This window comes from Oncorhynchus keta, chromosome 22 (assembly GCF_023373465.1).
Source record: "Oncorhynchus keta strain PuntledgeMale-10-30-2019 chromosome 22, Oket_V2, whole genome shotgun sequence".
NCBI lineage: Eukaryota > Metazoa > Chordata > Actinopteri > Salmoniformes > Salmonidae > Oncorhynchus > Oncorhynchus keta.
The window spans coordinates 43736896-43764810 of record NC_068442.1 but is presented as its reverse complement, the minus strand read 5'-3'; the positions used below and the strand labels follow the sequence as shown (position 1 = coordinate 43764810).

The following is a 27915-nucleotide window of genomic DNA, read 5'->3' as shown; positions in this document are numbered from 1 at the left end:
GCGGTCGGGTAGGCTGTTTGGAGTGTTTATCCAACTGGATCCACTTCTAAAACCAAAGTTGCGCCCCTGGTTTCAATCCATTCACATTACCAAACATCAATGAAGCCTCAGTGAACAGATTTGTGCAGCGTTAATCTTTCAGGTCTGCTGGTCAAAAATATTCAACCATTTGATACCATCACCCATAACAGGTCTTCCACTTATGCAACAGTCTCCCTCAGCCTCGACAGCATTTTCACAACACAATGGGACGTTGAGGAGAGCAGGACTTACTTGGACAAAAATTCCAACTATCTAATCAAGCTTTATATATACACAGCACATTTCAGACATGGAATGCAACACAATGTGCTTTACAGGAGAAAAAAAACGAATACAAAACAATGAAAATAAAAGCTAAAAGCTAAAAATATTGTTTTAAGATCTATTAAATATGTCCACAGTTTCAGCCCCCCTCAGGTTCTCTGGCAGGCTATTGAACAGGCTGGGGGCATAATAACTAAAAGCTGCCTCTTGGTCCTAGGCTTTGGTGACAGGTGACCCGAAGTCGGTTCCTCTCCTTGTTCGGGCGGTGCTCGGCGGTCGAAGTCGCCGGTCTTCTAGCCATCGCCGATCCACTTTTCATTTTCCATTGGTTTTGTCTTTGTTTCCTACACACCTGGTTTCCATTTCCCAATTACTGGTCATGTATTTAACCCTCTGTTTCCCCCCATGTCTTTATGTGTGATTGTTTATTGTTTACGTCGGTACGTTTCCGTTTGGTTTTGTCCGGGTGCTGGTTTCACCCTTGTTTTGTGGCAACCGTTAATGTTCGTACTGTTACTTGTGCTATTTTCTTGAGTAAGTGCGTTGTTCACTCATCTCTGCTCTCCTGCGCCTGACTTCATGCACCAGCTACACCCACCGCCTGGTCTTGGTCAGAACCCATGCTGCAGCATTCCGTATGTTTTGCAGTTGACCAATGGCTTTCTTGTATAAACCAGACAGGAGAGCATTACAGTAGTCAAGTGTGCTTGTAATAAATGCATGGATGAGTCTCTCTTTATCAGCCGGAGAGAGAAACGGCCACACATTGGCAATGTTCCTCGGGTGGCAAAAAGCTATTTTAATCACGTTCTACTGTGTGATTCCAAATTTAGATCAGTATCTAAAATAACACCTAGGTTTTTAACCTGGTGTTTTAGCTTTATTTCCCAAGGTACTTTGGCTCCAACAATAAGAACGTTGGACTTGTCTTGATTTAGCTGGTGGAAGTTGTGAGACATATCACGTATTTAAATCACTAATACAATATAATAATTTATACATGGAGATAAAATCCTCTGATGACACAGAAATGTAAAATGGTGTATCGTCTGAGTAGCAGTGCTTTCTGATAACGCTGCCAAGGGGTTACTGAACAGCATTTTTCACTGTTATGTTCACCAATGATGACAAAAACCTCTCGACAGGTTAAATAGGTCCTGAACCAATTTAGAACTGGACCGGAGAGGCCAGACCTCTCCAGTCTGTGAAGGACATGATGATCAACAGTGTCAAATGCAGCACTTCAATCTAAGAGTAGCGAGAGCTGTTTAGCATCTGTATTGGCTCTAAGATAATTTACTACTTGAACTAAGGCTGTCTCTGTGCTGTGGTGGGCACAAAACCCAGATTGGAATTTTTCAGAGATACAGTTGGCACATAAAAAAAATATTTAGCTGTTTGAACACAAATTTCTCCAGAATTCTGCTTAAGAAAGTACGGTTGGAAATTGGCCAAAAATTGCTAAGTGCTGATGAATCTAGATGACAGAAGGGGTTCCATCATAGCTGTTTTTAATGCAGTGGGGAAAATGCCTGTGAACAAGGAGTGATAACTAAAGGCTGCCTCTTCTTCAGATATGCAATTAAAAACTGTTTTGAAGAAGATGTTGGGAATAGGATCAAGAAGGCATGTAGAAGGCTTAAGTTGTGAGATCACTTTCCTGAGCATGTCTGTGTCAACCAGGGAAAATTACTCCATATTGCCTTTAAATGGTCGTCTAGGGCACATATCAAGCTTCTCATCAGGTCTTGCTTGACTGATACCCAGCCTAACGTTGGTTTTCTTCTCTCTAAAAAATGCCGCAAACTCATCACATTTAGATGTGGAGGAAAATTCACATACTGTAGGTTGGCGGGGGTAGGATTACAGGCCATCATTGGTCGAAAAGAGCACTGTCAAATTATTCTGATTAATAGTGATCAATAATAGTTTTTTTAAAATGAGCCCATCTGGCATTTCTAATTGCCCTTACAGTGCCTCATACAGTGCATTCAGAAAGTATTCAGACCCTTTGACTTTTTCCACATTGTGTTACGTTACAGCCTTATTCTAAAACAGATTCAATATTTTTTATGCTCATCAATCTACACACTATATCCCATAATGTAAAAGTGAAAACAGGTTTTCAGAAATGTTTGCAAATTTATATTTAAAAAAAATCTAAATTAAATACCTTATTTACAAGTACAAGTATTCAAACCCTTTGCTATGAGACTCGAAATTGAGCTCCGGTGCTACTTGTAGGTCATCCTTGAGATGTTTCTACAACTTGGAGTCCACCTGTAGTAAATTAAATTGATTGGGCAGAGAAGAATGGGAGAAACTCCCCAAATACAGTTGTGCCAAGCTTGTAGCGCCATACTTAAAAAGACTCAAGGCTGTAATTGCTGACAAAGGTGCTTCAACAAAGTACTGAGTCAAGGGTCTGAATAATTACGTGAATGTGATTTTTTTTGGCAAATGTTAAAAATAATTCAAACTAAAAACCTGTTTTTGCTTTGTCATTATGGGGTGAGTAGATGGATGAGGGGGAAAAAAACGATTTAATCAATTTTAGAATAAGGCTGTAACATAACAAAATGTGGAAAAAGTCAAAGAGTACTATCACGTTTACTCCCGCTCCCCCTCTCCGGCGCTCGACGTCGCCAGTTGTCTCATCATTATGCAGACCTGCCACCATGGTTACGCGCACCTGCGCCTCATGACACTCCCCTGGACTCCATCACCTTCCTGATTACCTCCCCTGTATCTGTCACTCCCCTGGACTCCATCACCTTCCTGATTACCTCCCCTGTATCTGTCACTCCCCTGGACTCCATCACCTTCCTGATTACCTCCCCTGTATCTGTCACTCCCCTGGACTCCATCACCTTCCTGATTACCTCCCCTGTATCTGTCACTCCCCTGGACTCCATCACCTTCCTGATTACCTCCCCTGTATCTGTCACTCCCCTGGACTCCATCACCTTCCTGATTACCTCCCCTGTATCTGTCACTCCCCTGGACTCCATCACCTTCCTGATTACCTCCCCTGTATCTGTCACTCCCCTGGACTCCATCACCTTCCTGATTACCTCCCCTGTATCTGTCACTCCCCTGGACTCCATCACCTTCCTGATTACCTCCCTGTATCTGTCACTCCCCTGGACTCCATCACCTTCCTGATTACCTCCCCTGTATCTGTCACTCCCCTGGACTCCATCACCTTCCTGATTACCTCCCCTGTATCTGTCACTCCCCTGGACTCCATCACCTTCCTGATTACCTCCCCTGTATCTGTCACTCCCCTGGACTCCATCACCTTCCTGATTACCTCCCCTGTATCTGTCACTCCCCTGGACTCCATCACCTTCCTGATTACCTCCCCTGTATCTGTCACTCCCCTGGACTCCATCACCTTCCTGATTACCTCCCCTGTATCTGTCACTCCCCTGGACTCCATCACCTTCCTGATTACCTCCCCTGTATCTGTCACTCCCCTTGGTTCTTTCCTCAGGCGTTATTGACTCTGTTTCTGTTTCATGTCTGTACGCTTTCCCTGTTTTGTACTATGTTCTACTTATTATTACATTTGCACTCCCTGAACTTGCTACCTGACTCACAGCGTACACGTTACAGGTCTGAATATCTTCTGAATGCACTAAATATGTCATTAATAAATAGAAAGTGTTAATATGTTAATTTTGTTGGTTTACTTGAATTCAATTGGCTATGAATGACATTGGCGGTAAGTTTGATATAATTTGTATGGTAGGCTATCAGTCTATAAATAGTGTTTCCACCAAACTACCTCGACAACATTTTGACTACAACAGAGGTACGTTGAGGAGAGCAGGACTTACTTGGCAGCGTCCCTGAGATCGATCACGCTCCTCGTTTTACCTAACCCATCTTTGAAGTCTGTCTTGTTGGCGACAGTTAGCGTCCCGTTCCTGGTGATAAAGTCAGGGAAGCACCTCTGAAGGACTGAAACACACAAATAAATATTTAATGGCTAAGAATAATGTTTCAATGTCATAGACTGTTTATAAGTATCACTTTCCTTTCCCAACCCCTAACACATAATGCCCCCTCCCACAGAACCTAAGTCTTAGAATAGACAGTCTGAATCTTAAGTCACCATAATGATAGTGGAGGAACTGTGTGCAGAATCTAGATTCACTTACAAGGTCTGCTTGGCACTATCATAGATGGGCAGTCCTCATCTCTCAAGACATGTGCAACTGACTAAAGGGAGAAAAGAGAGGAAGAAGACGTCAAACAATGTAAATTCAGTGACGTCAAATCCTCAGAGTTGAGTGTTTATACCAACTCATAGGTTAGGATGACTGGTAAGACATCCTATCAGTTTCCTATGAGTTTGCCATTATCCAAAAGGACCATGAGGAGAGTGGGCGTGTGGAACAGAACAGAAGACTGTCATACATTAGAGACTGGTAGGGAACCCTTCCTGAGTCATTTGTTGTTTTAGCACTCTGGTCTCTGCAGACGAAGCGCACACTCTTTTCCTCTCTCTCTTCCTCCCTCTTTCCCCCTTTCAGTCACTCCCTCTTAGCCACAGAACTTTTAAATCTCATTATGTTTCCTTTACATAATACATTACATAGGCCTAGTACTTATAAAGCAATATAGTGTTTTTCCGTATAATTAAATGTACAACAAGATATACTCTAATTGCAGCAACTAAATTACTTACTGATTCTAATAAGATTGCCATTTCGGAAGAGTCTTGGTCGCTACTGACTTCTAGACGGATAACCATTACAGATGACATCTGTTCAGAACACTCAAGGACTTGATAAGGTGACTGGAGGCATCAGGTCTCTGTACCTTTCTAGGATTGTCGAAGCCCGGCTTGCAGAACTGCCTGTAATACTCCCAGTAGCTGTTGTTGTACCTGTAGTTGTACTGCATGTCTAGGTATGTGGCAAATCTGTCTGGGCACTTGGAGACACAGAGCTGAGAAGAGAGAGGTAGAGACAAACATTCATCAATGCTTAACAACAGAGAACACTGACCTTGTATAATCAAGCAAGAAAAACGAGCAGGAGCAGAATAGCATAATGTGTGCCACGTAAAGAGGGGCCTCTTACTTGGGTTGTAGGGCACTGGAGGTTAATGAGAACGGCAGGATTGGCACATTGCAATATGTTGAAGTAGAATAATATGGCTTTGTTGCTGTAACCACAGTGAAATGGAGAGAATATTAATTTGTTTTCCAACACACACAATGACAGTTTTATTAGAAAACGCTGAGAACAAATGATGTATTGAAAATAATGGCAGATTGAGCTGCCTGTCAAACAGAGGCAAGACACAGTGTAAACACACAGGGTGCAGGGAAGCCTGTGGTGGTGGTTAATGCTACTTTAAATTCACTTTTCATACATGCCACGCAAAGCCCTATACAAACTAAAGGGGGGATTACTGTAAAGCAGGGCTCGGCAACCCTGTTCCTGGAGAGCTACCCTCCTACAGGCTTTCCCTCCATTCCTGTTCCTGCAGAGCTACCCTCCTGCAGGCTTTCCCTCCATTCCTGTTCCTGGAGAGCTACCCTCCTTTACATTTAGTAGACACTCTTTTACAGAGTGATTTACAGTAGTGAGTACATACATTTTTGTACGTATTTGTCTTACTGGTCCCCCATGGGAATTGAACCCACAACCATGGTGTTTCAAGCGCCATGCTCAACTAACTGAGCAACACGGAAGCCACACCCTTGTGCAGGTTTTCACTCCAACCCCAGTTGTAACTAACCTGATTCACCTTCTCAATCTGCTAAGTATTTGAATCCGGTGCGCTAGACTGGTTGAGTGTAAACCTACAGGACAGTAGCTCTGCAGGAACAGGGTTGGAGAGCCTTGCTGAACATAGAAGGGTAGCTTAAAATGACTATGTTTACAGACTAATCCCAGGCTGCTTACATTCTCTTCCAAGTGCAGAATTATTTTTGAGGATATTAATGTGAAGCCACACTTGTCCTAAGTGCAATGCAATGATATAGTACTATACCTATCCATAGTAACTATATACTATCCATTGTACTGTATATACAATACATTTTTCTCCAAACACAGAGAGCGGTCTTTCGTTCTACTTACGCGTTGGGGGTCCCCTGCTGTCCACAGAACTGTCCGTGGCTGTCGGTGGGGTAGACCACCTTCCTGGTGTCACCATGGATCCAGGCTGCAACCAGACAGACGGCCACATCATTAGCCTCATTCACAGACCTGTCATATGTCAATCACTCTGGACATGAATTAGTGATAGGCTCTGCCTGACTGTGTATGTATTGGAATATTCTGACAGTCTAATGCACATGCACAAGTTGTCTTGACCTCTGAATGCTCAGCTACGAAAAGCCAACTGACATTTACTCCTGAGGTGCTGACCTGTTGCACCCCCTAGAACCACAGTGATTATTATTTGTCCCTGCTGGTCATCTATAAATGTTGAACATCTTGAAGAACGATCTGGCCTTAATGACGATGTACTCCTATATTCTCCATCCGGCACAGCCAGGAGAGGACTGACCACCCCTCAGAGCCTGGTTCCTCTCTAAGTTTCTGCCTTTCTTGGGAGTTTTTCCTAGCCACCGTGATTCTACATCTGCATTGTTGCTCTTTAGGGTTTTAGGTTTCTGTATAAGCACTTTGTGACAACTGGTGATGTAAAAAGGGCTTTATGTGATTGATTTGATTGACTACCATTATCACTTCAGCCCACAGCTACTGTACATCAGTATAAAAACAGGTAAAATGGGATCCAATGTAGACTGCTGTTATGAATCAAAATCAGAAGCCAGATATGAATATATTAGTGTGTCAAGCTGAGACTGGCTGTTCAGACATTACAAGGACAACCTGAAAAGGTCTATGTGAGAAACTTACAGTTTATCTTACAGAGATTACAGTGATTATTATTATTTGACCATGCTGGTCATTTATGAACATTTGAACATCTTGGCCATGTTCTGTTATAATCTCCACCCGGCACAGCCAGAAGAGGACCTCTCTAGGTTCCTCTCTAGGTTTCTTCCTAGGTTTTGTGACTTTGTGACATCAGCTGATGTACGAAGGGCTACATAAATACATTTGATTTGATACAGAGTGATAATACGAGTGAAAGGCACTAACAAAACCAAAGCCAAGGTAATCCAATAATTCCAACACTTTCTCCACCAGTCTGCATCTTTTGAGGCTTCAATTCACGATGCAATCCTGTGTTCAATAGTTTTTCTAACCTGTTCAAAACATAAACAGCAAAGAATTACCTAGGAGGACAATAACATATTATTTTCTAGCCTGCCTCACACAGCTGGGAGGTTGAGAAAGGGAAGTTATCCACGAGGAAGAGCACATGGGAGGAGAAAGAATGAAAAGCTCTTCACGTAATTGCTGACATGCCAGTGTCTATTTGAAGTCACCTCCATTTTCATGGCTCTGGCTCTCTTAAAGTAATTGGGCAACAGACAGTCCTTCCTCTGCCCAGACTCGGACGTGACTACACTGCCAATCGAAGTCTGAGAGGGACTCCACTTTGAGAGAAGACATCAACGTTGATTTCATTTGACTCACTGAGGGTGTGTGTGTCATACAGACTACATACAGACTTAGGTGTGTGTGTGAGGAGATTCACATGATTGATTCCAATCTACTGAGAGGAACACTGGAGTATGCTGTGTTTAACTGCTCTAATTAAATGCCTTAAAAAGGCATGGAGGCCAGAGGACATCACCCATTTCTCTAGAGAACATGCTCTAAGCTCCAATCGGAAGATTAGAAGCACAGATTAGGGAGATGCCATTGAGCAGTGGTTCCCAAACTTTTCATAGTCCCGTACCACTTCAAACAATCCACCTCCAGCTGCGTACCCCCTCTAGCACCAGGGTCAGCGCACTCTCAAATGTTGTTTTCTGCCATCATTGTAGTCCTGCCACACAAACACACACACACACACACTATACAATAAATTTATTAAACATAAGAATGAGTGAGAGTTTTTGTCACAACACGGCTCGTGGGAAGTGACAAAGAGCTCTTATAGGACCAGGACACAAATAATCAATAATTTTTCTCTTTATTTAACCATCTTACATATATAATATATCGTTCATTGAAAATTGTGAATAACTCACCACAGGTTAATGAGAAGGGTGTGCTTGAAAGATACACATAACTCTGCAATGTTGGGTTGTATTGGAGAGAGTCTCAGTCTTAAATCGTTTTCCACACAGTCTGTGCTTGTATTTAGTTTTCATGCTAGTGAGGGCCGAGAATCCACTCTCACATAGGTACGTGGTTGCAAAGGGCATCAGTGTCTTAACAGCGCGATTTGCCAAGGCAGGATACTCTGAGCGCAGCCCAATCCAGAAATCTGGCAGTGGCTTCTGATTAAATTAAATTTTCACAGAACCGCCTGTTGCAATTTCGTTCAGGCTCTCTTGCTCAGATATCGGTAAGTGGACTAGAGGCAGGGCATGAAAGAGATAACGAATCCAGTTGTTTGTGCCATCCGTTTTGGGAAAGTACCTGCGTAATTGCACACCCAACTCACTCAGGTGCTTCGCTATACCATATTTGACATTGTCCGTAAGCGTGATCATTTGCACACAAAAATCATACAATGATGGAAAGCCCTGTGTGGGATGTTTGGTATGTTTAAAGCTTGGGAAATCTTTTTGTATCCAAATCCTGCTTTAAACTTCTTCACAACAGTATCTAGGACCTGCCTGGTGTGTTCCTTGTTCTTCATGATGCTCTCTGCGCTTTTAACGGACCTCTGAGACTATCACAGTGCAGGTGCATTTATACGGAGACTTGATTACACACAGGTGGATTGTATTTATCATCATTAGTAATTTAGGTCAACATTGGATCATTCAGAGATCCTCACTGAACTTCTGGAGAGAGTTTGCTGCACTGAAAGTAAAGGGGCTGAATAATTTTGCACGCCCAATTTTTCAGTTTTTGATTTGTTATAAAAGTTTGAAATATCCAATAAATGTCATTCCACTTCATGATTGTGTCCCACTTTTTGTTGATTCTTCACAAAAAAATACAGTTTTATATCTTTATGTTTGAAGCCTGAAATGTGGCAAAAGGTCGCAAAGTTCAAGGGGGCCGAATACTTTCGCAAGGCACTGTATATTTCACCTTTATTTAACCAGGTAAGCTAGTTGAGAACAAGTTCTCATTTACAACTGCATCCTGGATACCAACACATCTTGATCACCAAATTCCATTTGATGTCACAAAGTTGTCCAGTTCTTCAAAAATATCCTCTCCTGTTGTCCTGGTTTCCAGAAGAGGATGTCTTCCTTAATTGACCCCCCATAAACGCAACAGACATATACCAACAGCTGTGCCAGGCCCGCCACGTCTGTTGACTCATCCAGCTGTAACGCATATAATTCACTGGCTTGTATGCGAAGCAGTAATTGTTTAAAAACATCTCCTGCCATGTCAATGATGCATCGTGAAACAGTGTTATTTGATGAAGTCTTTGTCTATATAGTTGTTTTGGCCTTTTCCCCCAGCATTGTCCCAGCCACAGCCGCAGAAACAGGAAGAATGAAGTCCTCCACAATAGTCTGGGGCTTGCCTGTCCTAGCGACTCAGTAGCTCACCATATAAGACGCTTCTAGCCTCTTCTTATTAATGGTATCTGCTGCTTTTATACATGTCTTACTACGCGAAAGTCGACTTAATTCTCGCTCAAAAACCTCCCGTGCTTATTTTTCAAATGTGCATGTTTTGTTTCTAAATGTCTGCACAAGAGTTGTGAGATAGTACTTTTGCACATATAACATACTGTGGCTGAGGAAAGGCAAACACCCAATATAAGTGAACCCCAAATCAATGTAGTTCTCATTATCAAATCAAATTTTATTTGTCACGTACACATGGTTAGCAGATGTTAATGCGAGTGTAGCGAAATGCTTGTGCTTCTAGTTCCGACACTGCAGTAATAGCCAACAAGTAATCTAACTAACAATTCCAAAACTACTGTCTTATACACAGTGTAAGGGGATAAAGAATATGTACATAAGGATATATGAATGAGTGATGGTACAGAGCAGCATAGGCAAGATACAGTAGATGGTATCGAGTACAGTATATACATATACATATGAGATGAGTATGTAAACAAAGTGGCATAGTTAAAGTGGCTAGTGATACATGTATTACATAAGGATGCAGTCGATGATATAGAGTACAGTATATACGTATGCATATAAGATGAATAATGTAGGGTAAGTAACATTATATAAGGTAGCATTGTTTAAAGTGGCTAGTGATATATTTACATCATTTCCCATCAATTCCCATTATTAAAGTGGCTGGAGTTGAGTCAGTGTCAGTGTGTTGGCAGCAGCCACTCAATGTTAGTGGTGGCTGTTTAACAGTCTGATGGCCTTGAGATAGAAGCTGTTTTTCAGTCTCTCGGTCCCAGCTTTGATGCACCTGTACTGACCTCGCCTTCTGGATGATAGCGGGGTGAACAGGCAGTGGCTCGGGTGGTTGATGTCCTTGATGATCTTTATGGCCTTCCTGTAACATCGGGTGGTGTAGGTGTCCTGGAGGGCAGGTAGTTTGCCCCCGGTGATGCGTTGTGCAGACCTCAATTTCACTCTGGAGAGCCTTACGGTTGAGGGCGGAGCAGTTGCCGTACCAGGCGGTGATACAGCCCGCCAGGATGCTCTCGATTGTGCATCTGTAGAAGTTTGTGAGTGCTTTTGGTGACAAGCCGAATTTCTTCAGCCTCCTGAGGTTGAAGAGGCGCTGCTGTGCCTTCTTCACGATGCTGTCTGTGTGAGTGGACCAATTCAATTTGTCTGTGATGTGTATGCCGAGGAACTTAAAACTTGCTACCCTCTCCACTACTGTTCCGTCGATGTGGATAGGGGGGTGTTCCCTCTGCTGTTTCCTGAAGTCCATTATATTTGTGCCTCTTCGATGGTGCAATGGGGGCAGAAGCTATTCGGCTGCATCAGATTCAACAAGTGTCAGTGTCCATGCTAGCTGGGCTAACAACAAATGTAGAATTACTGATGCGAGCATTGGATGTGCTCATGGAAGCGGAACAACTTGTGTCGTTGACAGGTGCAGGTGTAGTACTGCTGTAGTACTGCTGGTAGTAGCATTACTACCAGTAGAGCTGGTATGAGTCTCTATGGAAATGCTGGCCTTACTTTTTTTTAACCCTTTATCCATTTTCGAGCAAACTGAATGAGCAGCAGCTACATTTGGCTACATACGGACCGTTAGTGGAATTCCCGCTGGAGAGTAACGGTTAATGTGATTGGATGTTAATTATTTGACTAAGCTACCTGTATTTGACATTGTGATGTTATTTTGCTGAACACGAGATGTTTTTTTGTTTGTTTTTTTGGCACTGAGACAAGGCTACTCAGGCTAGAGAAAAAAAACTGTGTAGCCCCGTTGGAAAATATAAATGGACCGTTTGAAAATGTTAAAAACAAATATATATTTGACATTTTTAAACGTGAATCACATTTTTATTTGGCGTACCCCCGACGGCATTGCAATATCTGCCATAGAGTAACCTCAGAAAACAGAAAGTGCCTCACATACAAACATACTGTTGTTAAGAACTCCTGCTCATTAAGGAATGGGTCTGTCTCTGGGGAAACTCAGGCGCTCATATTTCTACCTCCCACACACTACACAATCAGAGGCTCTGTTGCTCAATGCAAAAATGGCATCAAATACAACACTAACATCGATATGGCACCACAGTTGGTGGAATATATAGAACACAGACTGTCTAGATGAGAGCTAGGCACGCAGAAACTCACTAACTAACAAACATGAACACAGACGAACTCACACACACACCAACTTTCCTCACACCATCTGCTTAGACCAGTGTTTCCCAACCCTAGTTCTTGAGTACCCTCAACAGTACACATTTTCATTGTAGTCCTAGACAAACACACCTCATTCAACTCATTGAGGGATTGATGATTAGTTGACAAGTTGAATAAGGTGTGCTTGTCCAGGGCTACAATGAAATAGTGTACGAATAGGGGTACTTGAGGACCAGTGTTGGGAAACACTGGCTTACATGCTGACCAGACCGGAGAGTCTGCGATGCCAAGGGCTAAAATAGAACTCCGACGCAGATCGCGCTGAATGTCCTGCCTCTCCCATCTCCTCGTTGGTTTATAGAAGCAGTTACACGTGCCATCTTCTCATTGGTTATACCCACGTGGGTGATTGAAAGACTAACTGTTTTTCCGGTAGTCATGGTAATACTATGAAAGTTTAGATGCTGATCACCATATAAGTTCAAAGATGAAAAATCCTGGAAGGAGGAGAGATGACTAGAAACGATTCGGTTGGCCGTTTTATGTGTGGATTAATTGTCGGAGTAGAGGACCTTGTGCATTTCAGGTAAAATAACAACTCAATGTTTATATCCCAGGACAAATTAGCAACAGCAAGCTGCGTGTTGTGATAGCGTTTGGTGTAGGGGGACAAAATACATTTATGCACGTAAGTACACGATGGCGCACGCGCGCAGCCGGTTTGGGTTCTGTCTTAGACCACATCCTTCTTTGAGGTACAACAGAGGGAAGGGGGATGTGTGTGGGACACTGGGACTTTGTTGTTATGAATCCTCTGTCTGATGAAATATGCAGCAACATGACAACTCACCCACGGTGCCCAGAGCGATGTAGCCGAGGATGACGATGACGAAGATGACACAGCACAACACATCCGTGCAGGCCCTGGGGAGAAGAGAGAGAGATAGAGAAACAGAGAGAGAGACAGAGTGTAATATTTACTGTACATTTGTATTGTTAATTATCTAGTTCACTTGCTTTGGCAAAGTTAACATATGTTTCCCATGCCAAAGCCCTTGTCATGACTGCCCTTGGGGGAGGATCATAGGATCATACATACATAAACAAAAGTGAAATAAACAATCAAAATGAACAGTAAACATTACAATCACAGAAGTTACAAAATAATTAAGACATTTCAAATGTCATATTATGTATATAAACAGTGTTGTAACGATGTGCAAATGGTTAAAGTACAAAACAGAAAATAAATAAACAAATATGTGTTGTATTTACAATGGTGTTTATTCTTCACTGGTTGCTATTGTCTTGTGGCAACAGGTCACAAATCTTGCTGCTGTGATGGCACACTGTGGTATTTCACCCAGTAGATAGAGTTGATCAAAATTGTGGATCTGTGTAATCTGAGGGAAATATGTCTCTAATATGGTCATACATTGGGCAGGAGGTTAGGAAGTGCAGCACAGTTTTCACCTCATTTTGTGGGCAGTGTGCACATAGCCTGTCTTCTCTTGAGAGCCAGGTCTGCCTACGGCGGCCAATAGCAAGGCTATGCTCAGAGTCTGTACATAGTCAAAGCTTTTCTTAAGTTTGGGTCAGTCACAGTGGTCAGGTATTCTGCCACTTTGTACTCTCTGTTTAAGGCCAAATAGCATTCTAGTGTGATCTGTTTTTTATTTTATTTTTTTCCTTTATGTCAAGTAATTATCTTTTTGTTTTCTCATAATTTAGTTGGGTCTAATTGTGTTGCTGTCCATTGGCTATGTGGGGTCTGTTTGGGTTTGTCAACAGAGCCCCAGGACCAGCTTGCAAAGGGGACTCTTCTCCAGGTTAATCTCTCTGTAGGTGATGGCTTTGTTATAGAAGGTCTGGGAATCGCTTCCTTTTAGGTGATTGTAGAATTTAAGGTATCTTTTCTGGATTTTGATAATTAGCGGGAATCGGCCTAATTCTGCTCTGCATGCATTATTTGGTGTTTTACGTTGAACACAGAGGATATTTTTGCAGAATTCTGCATGCAGTCTCAATTTAGTGAATTCTTGGTTTGGGAGCAGACCCCAGACCTCACAACCATAAAGTACAATGGGTTCTATAACTGATTCAAGTATTTGGTTTAAATGGTTTAAACTACAACTCTACAAAAGACAAGACCAGAGAATGTGGAGATCATCCCCACGCTGAAACGGTGAAAAAATCTACAAACTAAAAGACCAATTTTTCAGGCTGCACCTGTTTAAATACTTTAGTCTGGTAAACGCATCCATCCTAAAAACATTTAGAATGGTACTCTGTCGTATCCATAATAACAACCTACAACTACGGACGACTTTAATCTCTGGTGGACAAACCAGACACCGGCGATCACAGAGATGGACCGGCGATCACAGAGAGGGACAACAAAGGCAAACACCAGTCTCAACATCAACAGTGAAGAGGCTCCTCTGTCCAGTCTCAACATCAACAGTGAAGAGGCTCCTCTGTCCAGTCTCAACATCAACAGTGAAGAGGCTCCTCTGTCCAGTCTCAACATCAACAGTGAAGAGGCTCCTCTGTCCAGTCTCAACATCAACAGTGAAGAGGCTCCTCTGTCCAGTCTCAACATCAACAGTGAAGAGGCTCCTCTGTCCAGTCTCAACATCAACAGTGAAGAGGCTCCTCTGTCCAGTCTCAACATCAACAGTGAAGAGGCTCCTCTGTCCAGTCTCAACATCAACAGTGAAGAGGCTCCTCTGTCCAGTCTCAACATCAACAGTGAAGAGGCTCCTCTGTCCAGTCTCAACATCAACAGTGAAGAGGCTCCTCTATCCAGTCTCAACATCAACAGTGAAGAGGCTCCTCTGTCCAGTCTCAACATCAACAGTGAAGAGGCTCCTCTGTCCAGTCTCAACATCAACAGTGAAGAGGCTCCTCTGTCCAGTCTCAACATCAACAGTGAAGAGGCTCCTCTGTCCAGTCTCAACATCAACAGTGAAGAGGCTCCTCTGTCCAGTCTCAACATCAACAGTGAAGAGGCTCCTCTGTCCAGTCTCAACATCAACAGTGAAGAGGCTCCTCTGTCCAGTCTCAACATCAACAGTGAAGAGGCTCCTCTGTCCAGTCTCAACATCAACAGTGAAGAGGCTCCTCTGTCCAGTCTCAACATCAACAGTGAAGAGGCTCCTCTGTCCAGTCTCAACATCAACAGTGAAGAGGCACCTCTGTCCAGTCTCAACATCAACAGTGAAGAGGCTCCTCTGTCCAGTCTCAACATCAACAGTGAAGAGGCTCCTCTGTCCAGTCTCAACATCAACAGTGAAGAGGCTCCTCTGTCCAGTCTCAACATCAACAGTGAAGAGGCTCCTCTGTCCAGTCTCAACATCAACAGTGAAGAGGATCCTCTGTCCAGTCTCAACATCAACAGTGAAGAGGCTCCTCTGTCCAGTCTCAACATCAACAGTGAAGAGGCACCTCTGTCCAGTCTCAACATCAACAGTGAAGAGGCTCCTCTGTCCAGTCTCAACATCAACAGTGAAGAGAATCCTCTGTCCAGTCTCAACATCAACAGTGAAGAGGCTCCTCTGTCCAGTCTCAACATCAACAGTGAAGAGGCTCCTCTGTCCAGTCTCAACATCAACAGTGAAGAGGCTCCTCTGTCCAGTCTCAACATCAACAGTGAAGAGGCTCCTCTGTCCAGTCTCAACATCAACAGTGAAGAGGCTCCTCTGTCCAGTCTCAACATCAACAGTGAAGAGGCTCCTCTGTCCAGTCTTAACATCAACAGTGAAGAGGCTCCTCTGTCCAGTCTCAACATCAACAGTGAAGAGGCTCCTCTGTCCAGTCTCAACATCAACAGTGAAGAGGCTCCTCCGGGGTGCTGGCATTCTAGGCAGAGTTCCTCTGTCCAGTCTTAACATCAACAGTGAAGAGGCTCCTCCGGGGTGCTGGCCTTCTAGGCAGAGTTCCTCTGTCCAGTCTCAACATCAACAGTGAAGAGGCTCCTCTGTCCAGTCTCAACATCAACAGTGAAGAGGCTCCTCCGGGGTGCTGGCCTTCTAGGCAGAGTTCCTCTGTCCAGTCTCAACATCAACAGTGAAGAGGCTCCTCTGTCCAGTCTCAACATCAACAGTGAAGAGGCTCCTCCGGGGTGCTGGCCTTCTAGGCAGAGTTCCTCTGTCCAGTCTCAACATCAACAGTGAAGAGGCTCCTCCGGGGTGCTGGCCTTCTAGGCAGAGTTCCTCTGTCCAGTCTCAACATCAACAGTGAAGAGGCTCCTCCGGGGTGCTGGCCTTCTAGGCAGAGTTCCTCTGTCCAGTCTCAACATCAACAGTGAAGAGGCTCCTCCGGGGTGCTGGCCTTCTAGGCAGAGTTCCTCTGTCCAGTCTCAACATCAACAGTGAAGAGGCTCCTCCGGGGTGCTGGCCTTCTAGGCAGAGTTCCACTGTCCAGTCTCAACATCAACATTGAAGAGGCTCCTCCGGGGTGCTGGCCTTCTAGGCAGAGTTCCTCTGTCCAGTCTCAACATCAACAGTGAAGAGGCTCCTCCGGGGTGCTGGCCTTCTAGGCAGAGTTCCTCTGTCCAGTCTCAACATCAACAGTGAAGAGGCTCCTCCGGGGTGCTGGCCTTCTAGGCAGAGTTCCTCTGTCCAGTCTCAACATCAACAGTGAAGAGGCTCCTCTGTCCAGTCTCAACATCAACAGTGAAGAGGCTCCTCCGGGGTGCTGGCCTTCTAGGCAGAGTTCCTCTGTCCAGTCTCAACATCAACAGTGAAGAGGCTCCTCCGGGGTGCTGGCCTTCTAGGCAGAGTTCCTCTGTCCAATCTCAACATCAACAGTGAAGAGGCTCCTCCGGGGTGCTGGCCTTCTAGGCAGAGTTCCTCTGTCCAGTCTCAACATCAACAGTGAAGAGGCTCCTCTGTCCAGTCTCAACATCAACAGTGAAGAGGCTCCTCCGGGGTGCTGGCCTTCTAGGCAGAGTTCCTCTGTCCAGTCTCAACATCAACAGTGAAGAGGCTCCTCCGGGGTGCTGGCCTTCTAGGCAGAGTTCCTCTGTCCAATCTCAACATCAACAGTGAAGAGGCTCCTCCGGGGTGCTCGCCTTCTAGGCAGAGTTCCTCTGTCCAGTCTCAACATCAACAGTGAAGAGGCTCCTCCGGGGTGCTCGCCTTCTAGGCAGAGTTCCTCTGTCCAGTCTCAACATCAACAGTGAAGAGGCTCCTCCGGGGTGCTGGCCTTCTAGGCAGAGTTCCTCTGTCCAGTCTCAACATCAACAGTGAAGAGGCTCCTCCGGGGTGCTGGCCTTCTAGGCAGAGTTCCTCTGTCCAGTCTCAACATCAACAGTGAAGAGGCTCCTCCGGGGTGCTGGCCTTCTAGGCAGAGTTCCTCTGTCCAGTCTCAACATCAACAGTGAAGAGGCTCCTCCGGGGTGCTGGCCTTCTAGGCAGAGTTCCTCTGTCCAGTCTCAACATCAACAGTGAAGAGGCTCCTCCGGGGTGCTGGCCATCTAGGCAGAGTTCCTCTGTCCAGTCTCAACATCAACAGTGAAGAGGCTCCTCCGGGGTGCTGGCCTTCTAGGCAGAGTTCCTCTGTCCAGTCTCAACATCAACAGTGAAGAGGCTCCTCCGGGGTGCTGGCCTTCTAGGCAGAGTTCCTCTGTCCAGTCTCAACATCAACAGTGAAGAGGCTCCTCCGGGGTGCTGGCCTTCTAGGCAGAGTTCCTCTGTCCAGTCTCAACATCAACAGTGAAGAGGCTCCTCTGGGCTGCTGGCCTTCTAGGCAGAGTTCCACTGTCCAGTCTCAACATCAACAGTGAAGAGGCTCCTCCGGGGTGCTGGCCTTCTAGGCAGAGTTCCTCTGTCCAGTCTCAACATCAACAGTGAAGAGGCTCCTCTGGGCTGCTGGCCTTCTAGGCAGAGTTCCACTGTCCAGTCTCAACATCAACAGTGAAGAGGCTCCTCCGGGGTGCTGGCCTTCTAGGCAGAGTTCCTCTGTCCAGTCTCAACATCAACAGTGAAGAGGCTCCTCTGGGCTGCTGGCCTTCTAGGCAGAGTTCCACTGTCCAGTCTCAACATCAACAGTGAAGAGGCTCCTCCGGGGTGCTGGCCTTCTAGGCAGAGTTCCTCTGTCCAGTCTCAACATCAACAGTGAAGAGGCTCCTCCGGGGTGCTGGCTTTCTAGGCAGAGTTCCTCTGTCCAGTCTCAACATCAACAGTGAAGAGGCTCCTCCGGGTGCTGGCCTTCTAGGCAGAGTTCCTCTGTCCAGTCTCAACATCAACAGTGAAGAGGCTCCTCCGGGGTGCTGGCCTTCTAGGCAGAGTTCCTCTGTCCAGTCTCAACATCAACAGTGAAGAGGCTCCTCCGGGGTGCTGGCCTTCTAGGCAGAGTTCCTCTGTCCAGTCTCAACATCAACAGTGAAGAGGCTCCTCCGGGTGCTGGCCTTCTAGGCAGAGTTCCTCTGTCCAGTCTCAACATCAACAGTGAAGAGGCTCCTCCGGGGTGCTGGCCTTCTAGGCAGAGTTCCTCTGTCCAGTCTCAACATCAACAGTGAAGAGGCTCCTCCGGGGTGCTGGCCTTCTAGGCAGAGTTCCTCTGTCCAGTCTCAACATCAACAGTGAAGAGGCTCCTCCGGGTGCTGGCCCGGTTGGCCTTCTAGGCAGAGTTCCTCTGTCCAGTCTCAACATCAACAGTGAAGAGGCTCCTCCGGGGTGCTGGCCTTCTAGGCAGAGTTCCTCTGTCCAGTCTCAACATCAACAGTGAAGAGGCTCCTCCGGGGTGCTGGCCTTCTAGGCAGAGTTCCTCTGTCCAGTCTCAACATCAACAGTGAAGAGGCTCCTCTGTCCAGTCTCAACATCAACAGTGAAGAGGCTCCTCCGGGGTGCTGGCCTTCTAGGCAGAGTTCCTCTGTCCAGTCTCAACATCAACAGTGAAGAGGCTCCTCCGGGGTGCTGGCCTTCTAGGCAGAGTTCCTCTGTCCAATCTCAACATCAACAGTGAAGAGGCTCCTCCGGGGTGCTCGCCTTCTAGGCAGAGTTCCTCTGTCCAGTCTCAACATCAACAGTGAAGAGGCTCCTCCGGGGTGCTGGCCTTCTAGGCAGAGTTCCTCTGTCCAGTCTCAACATCAACAGTGAAGAGGCTCCTCCGGGTGCTGGCCTTCTAGGCAGAGTTCCTCTGTCCAGTCTCAACATCAACAGTGAAGAGGCTCCTCCGGGTGCTGCTGGCCTTCTAGGCAGAGTTCCTCTGTCCAGTCTCAACATCAACAGTGAAGAGGCTCCTCCGGGGTGCTGGCCTTCTAGGCAGAGTTCCTCTGTCCAGTCTCAACATCAACAGTGAAGAGGCTCCTCCGGGGTGCTGGCCTGGCAGAGTTCCTCTGTCCAGTCTCAACATCAACAGTGAAGAGGCTCCTCCGGGGTGCTGGCCTTCTAGGCAGTTCCTCTGTCCAGTCTCAACATCAACAGTGAAGAGGCTCCTCCGGGTGCTGGCCTTCTAGGCAGAGTTCCTCTGTCCAGTCTCAACATCAACAGTGAAGAGGCTCCTCCGGGGTGCTGGCCTTCTAGGCAGAGTTCCTCTGTCCAGTCTCAACATCAACAGTGAAGAGGCTCCTCTGGGCTGCTGGCCTTCTAGGCAGAGTTCCACTGTCCAGTCTCAACATCAACAGTGAAGAGGCTCCTCCGGGGTGCTGGCCTTCTAGGCAGAGTTCCTCTGTCCAGTCTCAACATCAACAGTGAAGAGGCTCCTCTGGGCTGCTGGCCTTCTAGGCAGAGTTCCACTGTCCAGTCTCAACATCAACAGTGAAGAGGCTCCTCCGGGGTGCTGGCCTTCTAGGCAGAGTTCCTCTGTCCAGTCTCAACATCAACAGTGAAGAGGCTCCTCTGGGCTGCTGGCCTTCTAGGCAGAGTTCCACTGTCCAGTCTCAACATCAACAGTGAAGAGGCTCCTCCGGGGTGCTGGCCTTCTAGGCAGAGTTCCTCTGTCCAGTCTCAACATCAACAGTGAAGAGGCTCCTCCGGGGTGCTGGCTTTCTAGGCAGAGTTCCTCTGTCCAGTCTCAACATCAACAGTGAAGAGGCTCCTCCGGGGTGCTGGCCTTCTAGGCAGAGTTCCTCTGTCCAGTCTCAACATCAACAGTGAAGAGGCTCCTCCGGGGTGCTGGCCTTCTAGGCAGAGTTCCTCTGTCCAGTCTCAACATCAACAGTGAAGAGGCTCCTCCGGGGTGCTGGCCTTCTAGGCAGAGTTCCTCTGTCCAGTCTCAACATCAACAGTGAAGAGGCTCCTCCGGGGTGCTGGCCTTCTAGGCAGAGTTCCTCTGTCCAGTCTCAACATCAACAGTGAAGAGGCTCCTCCGGGGTGCTGGCCTTCTAGGCAGAGTTCCTCTGTCCAGTCTCAACATCAACAGTGAAGAGGCTCCTCCGGGGTGCTGGCCTTCTAGGCAGAGTTCCTCTGTCCAGTCTCAACATCAACAGTGAAGAGGCTCCTCCGGGGTGCTGGCCTTCTAGGCAGAGTTCCTCTGTCCAGTCTCAACATCAACAGTGAAGAGGCTCCTCCGGGGTGCTGGCCTTCTAGGCAGAGTTCCTCTGTCCAGTCTCAACATCAACAGTGAAGAGGCTCCTCCGGGGTGCTGGCCTTCTAGGCAGAGTTCCTCTGTCCAGTCTCAACATCAACAGTGAAGAGGCTCCTCCGGGGTGCTGGCCTTCTAGGCAGAGTTCCTCTGTCCAGTCTCAACATCAACAGTGAAGAGGCTCCTCCGGGGTGCTGGCCTTCTAGGCAGAGTTCCTCTGTCCAGTCTCAACATCAACAGTGAAGAGGCTCCTCCGGGGTGCTGGCCTTCTAGGCAGAGTTCCTCTGTCCAGTCTCAACATCAACAGTGAAGAGGCTCCTCCGGGTGCTGGCCTTCTAGGCAGAGTTCCTCTGTCCAGTCTCAACATCAACAGTGAAGAGGCTCCTCCGGGTGCTGGCCTTCTAGGCAGAGTACCTCTGTCCAGTCTCAACAACAACAGTGAAGAGGCTCCTCTGGGCTGCTGGCCTTCTAGGCAGAGTTCCACTGTCCAGTCTCAACATCAACAGTGAAGAGGCTCCTCCGGGGTGCTGGCCTTCTAGGCAGAGTTCCTCTGTCCAGTCTCAACATCAACAGTGAAGAGGCTCCTCTGGGCTGCTGGCCTTCTAGGCAGAGTTCCACTGTCCAGTCTCAACATCAACAGTGAAGAGGCTCCTCCGGGGTGCTGGCCTTCTAGGCAGAGTTCCTCTGTCCAGTCTCAACATCAACAGTGAAGAGGCTCCTCTGGGCTGCTGGCCTTCTAGGCAGAGTTCCACTGTCCAGTCTCAACATCAACAGTGAAGAGGCTCCTCCGGGGTGCTGGCCTTCTAGGCAGAGTTCCTCTGTCCAGTCTCAACATCAACAGTGAAGAGGCTCCTCTGGGCTGCTGGCCTAGGCAGAGTTCCACTGTCCAGTCTCAACATCAACAGTGAAGAGGCTCCTCCGGGGTGCTGGCCTTCTAGGCAGAGTTCCTCTGTCCAGTCTCAACATCAACAGTGAAGAGGCTCCTCCGGGGTGCTGGCCATCTAGGCAGAGTTCCTCTGTCCAGTCTCAACATCAACAGTGAAGAGGCTCCTCCGGGGTGCTGGCCTTCTAGGCAGAGTTCCTCTGTCCAGTCTCAACATCAACAGTGAAGAGGCTCCTCCGGGGTGCTGGCCTTCTAGGCAGAGTTCCTCTGTCCAGTCTCAACATCAACAGTGAAGAGGCTCCTCCGGGTGCTGGCCTTCTAGGCAGAGTTCCTCTGTCCAGTCTCAACATCAACAGTGAAGAGGCTCCTCCGGGGTGCTGGCCTTCTAGGCAGAGTTCCTCTGTCCAGTCTCAACATCAACAGTGAAGAGGCTCCTCCGGGGTGCTGGCCTTCTAGGCAGAGTACCTCTGTCCAGTCTCAACATCAACAGTGAAGAGGCTCCTCTGGGCTGCTGGCCTTCTAGGCAGAGTTCCACTGTCCAGTCTCAACATCAACAGTGAAGAGGCTCCTCCGGGGTGCTGGCCTTCTAGGCAGAGTTCCTCTGTCCAGTCTCAACATCAACAGTGAAGAGGCTCCTCTGGGCTGCTGGCCTTCTAGGCAGAGTTCCACTGTCCAGTCTCAACATCAACAGTGAAGAGGATCCTCCGGGGTGCTGGCTTTCTAGGCAGAGTTCCTCTGTCCAGTCTCAACATCAACAGTGAAGAGGCTCCTCCGGGGTGCTGGCCTTCTAGGCAGAGTTCCTCTGTCCAGTCTCAACATCAACAGTGAAGAGGCTCCTCCGGGGTGCTGGCCTTCTAGGCAGAGTACCTCTGTCCAGTCTCAACATCAACAGTGAAGAGGCTCCTCTGGGCTGCTGGCCTTCTAGGCAGAGTTCCACTGTCCAGTCTCAACATCAACAGTGAAGAGGCTCCTCCGGGGTGCTGGCCTTCTAGGCAGAGTTCCTCTGTCCAGTCTCAACATCAACAGTGAAGAGGCTCCTCTGGGCTGCTGGCCTTCTAGGCAGAGTTCCACTGTCCAGTCTCAACATCAACAGTGAAGAGGCTCCTCCGGGGTGCTGGCCTTCTAGGCAGAGTTCCTCTGTCCAGTCTCAACATCAACAGTGAAGAGGCTCCTCTGGGCTGCTGGCCTTCTAGGCAGAGTTCCACTGTCCAGTCTCAACATCAACAGTGAAGAGGCTCCTCCGGGTGCTGGCCTTCTAGGCAGAGTTCCTCTGTCCAGTCTCAACATCAACAGTGAAGAGGCTCCTCTGGGCTGCTGGCCTTCTAGGCAGAGTTCCACTGTCCAGTCTCAACATCAACAGTGAAGAGGCTCCTCCGGGGTGCTGGCCTTCTAGGCAGAGTTCCTCTGTCCAGTCTCAACATCAACAGTGAAGAGGCTCCTCCGGGTGCTGGCCATCTAGGCAGAGTTCCTCTGTCCAGTCTCAACATCAACAGTGAAGAGGCTCCTCCGGGGTGCTGGCCTTCTAGGCAGAGTTCCTCTGTCCAGTCTCAACATCAACAGTGAAGAGGCTCCTCCGGGTGCTGGCCTTCTAGGCAGAGTTCCTCTGTCCAGTCTCAACATCAACAGTGAAGAGGCTCCTCCGGGGTGCTGGCCTTCTAGGCAGAGTTCCTCTGTCCAGTCTCAACATCAACAGTGAAGAGGCTCCTCCGGGGTGCTGGCCTTCTAGGCAGAGTTCCTCTGTCCAGTCTCAACATCAACAGTGAAGAGGCTCCTCCGGGGTGCTGGCCTTCTAGGCAGAGTTCCTCTGTCCAGTCTCAACATCAACAGTGAAGAGGCTCCTCTGGGCTGCTGGCCTTCCACTGTCCAGTCAGAGTTCCACTGTCCAGTCTCAACATCAACAGTGAAGAGGCTCCTCCGGGGTGCTGGCCTTCTAGGCAGAGTTCCTCTGTCCAGTCTCAACATCAACAGTGAAGAGGCTCCTCCGGGGTGCTGGCCTTCTAGGCAGAGTTCCTCTGTCCAGTCTCAACATCAACAGTGAAGAGGCTCCTCCGGGGTGCTGGCCTTCTAGGCAGAGTTCCTCTGTCCAGTCTCAACATCAACAGTGAAGAGGCTCCTCCGGGGTGCTGGCCTTCTAGGCAGAGTTCCTCTGTCCAGTCTCAACATCAACAGTGAAGAGGCTCCTCCGGGGTGCTGGCCTTCTAGGCAGAGTTCCTCTGTCCAGTCTCAACATCAACAGTGAAGAGGCTCCTCCGGGGTGCTGGCCTTCTAGGCAGAGTTCCTCTGTCCAGTCTCAACATCAACAGTGAAGAGGCTCCTCCGGGGTGCTGGCCTTCTAGGCAGAGTTCCTCTGTCCAGTCTCAACATCAACAGTGAAGAGGCTCCTCCGGGGTGCTGGCCTTCTAGGCAGAGTTCCTCTGTCCAGTCTCAACATCAACAGTGAAGAGGCTCCTCTGGGCTGCTGGCCTTCTAGGCAGAGTTCCACTGTCCAGTCTCAACATCAACAGTGAAGAGGCTCCTCCGGGGTGCTGGCCTTCTAGGCAGAGTTCCTCTGTCCAGTCTCAACATCAACAGTGAAGAGGCTCCTCTGGGCTGCTGGCCTTCTAGGCAGAGTTCCACTGTCCAGTCTCAACATCAACAGTGAAGAGGCTCCTCCGGGGTGCTGGCCTTCTAGGCAGAGTTCCTCTGTCCAGTCTCAACATCAACAGTGAAGAGGCTCCTCTGGGCTGCTGGCCTTCTAGGCAGAGTTCCACTGTCCAGTCTCAACATCAACAGTGAAGAGGCTCCTCCGGGGTGCTGGCCTTCTAGGCAGAGTTCCTCTGTCCAGTCTCAACATCAACAGTGAAGAGGCTCCTCCGGGCTGCTGGCCTTCTAGGCAGAGTTCCTCTGTCCAGTCTCAACATCAACAGTGAAGAGGCTCCTCCGGGGTGCTGGCCTTCTAGGCAGAGTTCCTCTGTCCAGTCTCAACATCAACAGTGAAGAGGCTCCTCCGCTGGCCTTCTAGGCAGAGTTCCTCTGTCCAGTCTCAACATCAACAGTGAAGAGGCTCCTCCGGGGTGCTGGCCTTCTAGGCAGAGTTCCTCTGTCCAGTCTCAACATCAACAGTGAAGAGGCTCCTCTGGGCTGCTGGCCTTCTAGGCAGAGTTCCACTGTCCAGTCTCAACATCAACAGTGAAGAGGCTCCTCCGGGGTGCTGGCCTTCTAGGCAGAGTTCCTCTGTCCAGTCTCAACATCAACAGTGAAGAGGCTCCTCTGGGCTGCTGGCCTTCTAGGCAGAGTTCCACTGTCCAGTCTCAACATCAACAGTGAAGAGGCTCCTCCGGGGTGCTGGCCTTCTAGGCAGAGTTCCTCTGTCCAGTCTCAACATCAACAGTGAAGAGGCTCCTCCGGGCTGCTGGCCTTCTAGGCAGAGTTCCTCTGTCCAGTCTCAACATCAACAGTGAAGAGGCTCCTCCGGGGTGCTGGCCTTTCTAGGCAGAGTTCCACTGTCCAGTCTCAACATCAACAGTGAAGAGGCTCCTCCGGGGTGCTGGCCTTCTAGGCAGAGTTCCTCTGTCCAGTCTCAACATCAACAGTGAAGAGGCTCCTCCGGGGTGCTGGCCTTCTAGGCAGAGTTCCTCTGTCCAGTCTCAACATCAACAGTGAAGAGGCTCCTCCGGGTGCTGGCCTTCTAGGCAGAGTTCCTCTGTCCAGTCTCAACATCAACAGTGAAGAGGCTCCTCCGGGGTGCTGGCCTTCTAGGCAGAGTTCCTCTGTCCAGTCTCAACATCAACAGTGAAGAGGCTCCTCCGGGGTGCTGGCCTTCTAGGCAGAGTTCCTCTGTCCAGTCTCAACATCAACAGTGAAGAGGCTCCTCCGGGGTGCTGGCCTTCTAGGCAGAGTTCCTCTGTCCAGTCTCAACATCAACAGTGAAGAGGCTCCTCCGGGGTGCTGGCCTTCTAGGCAGAGTTCCTCTGTCCAGTCTCAACATCAACAGTGAAGAGGCTCCTCCGGGGTGCTGGCCTTCTAGGCAGAGTTCCTCTGTCCAGTCTCAACATCAACAGTGAAGAGGCTCCTCCGGGGTGCTGGCCTTCTAGGCAGAGTTCCTCTGTCCAGTCTCAACATCAACAGTGAAGAGGCTCCTCCGGGTGAGGCAGAGTTCCTCTGTCCAGTCTCAACATCAACAGTGAAGAGGCTCCTCCGCTGGCCTTCTAGGCAGAGTTCCTCTGTCCAGTCTCAACATCAACAGTGAAGAGGCTCCTCCGGGTGCTGGCCTTCTAGGCAGAGTTCCTCTGTCCAGTCTCAACATCAACAGTGAAGAGGCTCCTCCGGGTGCTGGCCTTCTAGGCAGAGTTCCTCTGTCCAGTCTCAACATCAACAGTGAAGAGGCTCCTCTGGGCTGCTGGCCTTCTAGGCAGAGTTCCACTGTCCAGTCTCAACATCAACAGTGAAGAGGCTCCTCCGGGGTGCTGGCCTTCTAGGCAGAGTTCCTCTGTCCAGTCTCAACATCAACAGTGAAGAGGCTCCTCTGGGCTGCTGGCCTTCTAGGCAGAGTTCCACTGTCCAGTCTCAACATCAACAGTGAAGAGGCTCCTCCGGGGTGCTGGCCTTCTAGGCAGAGTTCCACTGTCCAGTCTCAACATCAACAGTGAAGAGGCTCCTCCGGGGTGCTGGCCTTCTAGGCAGAGTTCCTCTGTCCAGTCTCAACATCAACAGTGAAGAGGCTCCTCCGGGGTGCTGGCTTTCTAGGCAGAGTTCCTCTGTCCAGTCTCAACATCAACAGTGAAGAGGCTCCTCCGGGTGCTGGCCTTCTAGGCAGAGTTCCTCTGTCCAGTCTCAACATCAACAGTGAAGAGGCTCCTCCGGGGTGCTGGCCTTCTAGGCAGAGTTCCTCTGTCCAGTCTCAACATCAACAGTGAAGAGGCTCCTCCGGGTGCTGGCCTTCTAGGCAGAGTTCCTCTGTCCAGTCTCAACATCAACAGTGAAGAGGCTCCTCCGGGTGCTGGCCTTCTAGGCAGAGTTCCTCTGTCCAGTCTCAACATCAACAGTGAAGAGGCTCCTCCGGGGTGCTGGCCTTCTAGGCAGAGTTCCTCTGTCCAATCTCAACATCAACAGTGAAGAGGCTCCTCCGGGTGCTGGCCTTCTAGGCAGAGTTCCTCTGTCCAGTCTCAACATCAACAGTGAAGAGGCTCCTCTGTCCAGTCTCAACATCAACAGTGAAGAGGCTCCTCCGGGGTGCTGGCCTTCTAGGCAGAGTTCCTCAGTCCAGTCTCAACATCAACAGTGAAGAGGCTCCTCCGGGGTGCTGGCCTTCTAGGCAGAGTTCCTCTGTCCAATCTCAACATCAACAGTGAAGAGGCTCCTCCGGGTGCTCGCCTTCTAGGCAGAGTTCCTCTGTCCAGTCTCAACATCAACAGTGAAGAGGCTCCTCCGGGGTGCTGGCCTTCTAGGCAGAGTTCCTCTGTCCAGTCTCAACATCAACAGTGAAGAGGCTCCTCCGGGTGCTGGCCTTCTAGGCAGAGTTCCTCTGTCCAGTCTCAACATCAACAGTGAAGAGGCTCCTCCGGGGTGCTGGCCTTCTAGGCAGAGTTCCTCTGTCCAGTCTCAACATCAACAGTGAAGAGGCTCCTCCGGGGTGCTGGCCTTCTAGGCAGAGTTCCTCTGTCCAGTCTCAACATCAACAGTGAAGAGGCTCCTCCGGGGTGCTGGCCTTCTAGGCAGAGTTCCTCTGTCCAGTCTCAACATCAACAGTGAAGAGGCTCCTCCGGGGTGCTGGCCTTCTAGGCAGAGTACCTCTGTCCAGTCTCAACATCAACAGTGAAGAGGCTCCTCTGGGCTGCTGGCCTTCTAGGCAGAGTTCCACTGTCCAGTCTCAACATCAACAGTGAAGAGGCTCCTCCGGGGTGCTGGCCTTCTAGGCAGAGTTCCTCTGTCCAGTCTCAACATCAACAGTGAAGAGGCTCCTCTGGGCTGCTGGCCTTCTAGGCAGAGTTCCACTGTCCAGTCTCAACATCAACAGTGAAGAGGCTCCTCCGGGGTGCTGGCCTTCTAGGCAGAGTTCCTCTGTCCAGTCTCAACATCAACAGTGAAGAGGCTCCTCTGGGCTGCTGGCCTTCTAGGCAGAGTTCCACTGTCCAGTCTCAACATCAACAGTGAAGAGGCTCCTCCGGGGTGCTGGCCTTCTAGGCAGAGTTCCTCTGTCCAGTCTCAACATCAACAGTGAAGAGGCTCCTCTGGGCTGCTGGCCTAGGCAGAGTTCCACTGTCCAGTCTCAACATCAACAGTGAAGAGGCTCCTCCGGGGTGCTGGCCTTCTAGGCAGAGTTCCTCTGTCCAGTCTCAACATCAACAGTGAAGAGGCTCCTCCGGGGTGCTGGCCATCTAGGCAG

At 48.7% G+C, this 27915-nt stretch overlaps 1 protein-coding gene across 9 annotated transcripts in view; it reads right to left on the bottom strand.

Moving 5' to 3' along the window:
- LOC118371897 (choline transporter-like protein 5-B) overlaps positions 1-27915 on the bottom strand; it is a 100519-nt gene that overhangs the window by 25231 nt on the left and 47373 nt on the right. For all 9 annotated transcript variants that reach the window (XR_008075646.1, XR_008075647.1, XR_008075648.1 and 6 more), the window contains exons 3-8: positions 12990-13063; positions 6408-6492; positions 5400-5484; positions 5137-5265; positions 4473-4533; positions 4149-4272 (exon numbers count right to left, since the gene is read on the bottom strand). Coding sequence is in view for 2 of the 9 variants with exons in the window: in XM_052475293.1 (XP_052331253.1) it covers positions 4149-4272; positions 4473-4533; positions 5137-5265; positions 5400-5484; positions 6408-6492; positions 12990-13063 (558 nt within the window). In the remaining 7 variants the exon portion in view is untranslated. The remainder of the gene's footprint in view (positions 1-4148; positions 4273-4472; positions 4534-5136; positions 5266-5399; positions 5485-6407; positions 6493-12989; positions 13064-27915) is intronic.